Source organism: Phyllostomus discolor, chromosome 1, assembly GCF_004126475.2.
Source record: "Phyllostomus discolor isolate MPI-MPIP mPhyDis1 chromosome 1, mPhyDis1.pri.v3, whole genome shotgun sequence".
Taxonomy (NCBI): Eukaryota; Metazoa; Chordata; class Mammalia; order Chiroptera; family Phyllostomidae; genus Phyllostomus; species Phyllostomus discolor.
The window spans coordinates 35,898,891-35,900,655 of record NC_040903.2 but is presented as its reverse complement, the minus strand read 5'-3'; the positions used below and the strand labels follow the sequence as shown (position 1 = coordinate 35,900,655).

At 38.0% G+C, this 1,765-nt stretch overlaps 1 protein-coding gene across 1 annotated transcript; it reads left to right on the top strand.

The window, feature by feature from the left end:
• The first annotated feature begins 420 nt into the window (after positions 1-420).
• On the top strand, positions 421-1,487 carry LOC114492560 (small ubiquitin-related modifier 1-like). The gene has a single exon (XM_036021009.1). It carries the CDS (start codon positions 528-530, stop codon positions 921-923), a length of 396 nt encoding a protein of 131 aa, XP_035876902.1. The 5' UTR covers positions 421-527; the 3' UTR covers positions 924-1,487.
• Positions 1,488-1,765: the final 278 nt, after the last annotated feature.

Here is a 1,765-nt window from a genome sequence, read left to right as displayed (position 1 = left end):
ATAGCTATTGAAGCATTTCATGTAAATTAGGTCAACTGTGTGCCAATAGAATTTATAAAAGAAAAAAGAACAATTGGGCCAAAAATAAAGCCTATGGCATACCAGTTTTAAAGAAAAGAATTCATCACTGGAATGTGCATCATCAAAGGAGATTATTAAGAAACTGTTTTTTACCCTAATTGTAAGCTGTTAAGTTTGCCTGTCATGGTTCCACATTTACCAGTAGAAGTCATGAGACGTGGGCACAGAGAGAAAAGATTTTACTGTTCAAAGCATAGCAAATAGCACAAGCCTCATAACCTTGTCAATTTCTCCGACCTACCAAAACAGGCAAAACTACAGTGAGAGGAAACACATCAGTGATTGATGAGTACTGGCCTCAGTGGTGCATTGACTACAAAATGTCAGGACAGGGAGACGTGGTGTTGTGCTGTGGGGAAGGGAGACGGATTTGTAAACCCTGGAGCGAGGTTCTACCTACCCGAGGCCACTGCTGTGCGGAGACCCCGGGTGAAGCCACCATCACCATGTCTGACCAGGAGGCAAAACCTTCAACTGAGGACTTGGGCGATAAGAAGGAAGGAGAATACATTAAACTCAAAGTTATTGGACAGGATAGCAGTGAGATTCACTCCAAAGTGAAAATGACAACACATCTCAAGAAACTCAAAGAATCATACTGTCAAAGACAGGGAGTTCCAATGAATTCACTCAGGTTTCTCTTTGAAGGTCAGAGAATTGCTGATAATCACACTCCAAAAGAACTGGGAATGGAGGAAGGAGATGTGATTAAAGTTTATCAGGAACAAACAGGGGGTCATTCAATGGTTAAGATATTCTTTTTATTTTATTTACTTTTCCCTCAGTCCTTTTTTATTTTTAAAAATAGTTCTTTTGTAATGTGGTGGTCAGAATTGAATTGAAAACTGACCCCTACCCCCTGTGTCTTTAAAACATCTGGTAATTTGAATTCTAGTGCCCATTCATTATTGTTTTGTTTTCATTGTGCTGATTTTTGGTGATCAAACCTTAGACCCCTTCATACTGCCCTCTCCTTTTTAAACATTACATGTGTGCACAGAGAGGCCACCTTTTTCAGGACTGTGCATTTTCAGACTTGTGATACATGAGGTCGACCAATTCAAGTGTTCGTAATGACATTTCTAATTGGCCCGGAAGTTCTAGCTGTGATTGCTTCACTCCTGGACTATGACTTTCAGTGGAAGATGGAGGTTTTCGGAGAACTGAACCGTGGAAAATGACCTTTCCTTAACTTGAAGCTACTTTTAAAATCTGAAGGTCTGGACCAAAAGAAGAGAAATACCAGGTTGGAGTCAAGACGACAGATAAAGCGAGAGTAAAGACTAACTCCAAAGATGGCTTCACTGAAGAAAAAGAATTTTAAGAGTAAAAGAAATCTTGTCAGAAGATCCCAGAAAAGTTCTAATTTTCATTAGCAGTTAATAAAGTTATTCATGCAGAAGTGTGTACAACAGAACACTGCTCTTTTTTATTTTAATTTGTACTTTTTGGCCTGGGATATGGGTTTTAAATGAACATTGTCTGTACCAGCTTCATTAAAATAAACAAAATATTTGTAAAAATCAAAAAAAAAATATGTCAGGACAGAACTGGGGGAAGTGACAGAAATATTCCGTATCGTGGGTATGATGGCATTTACATACTCTGTTTTTTTTTTGGTAGGAGTAAAATAATTATATTTTTATGATTTTGAATATGTTGTCAGTTGAATTGTGTCCCACAA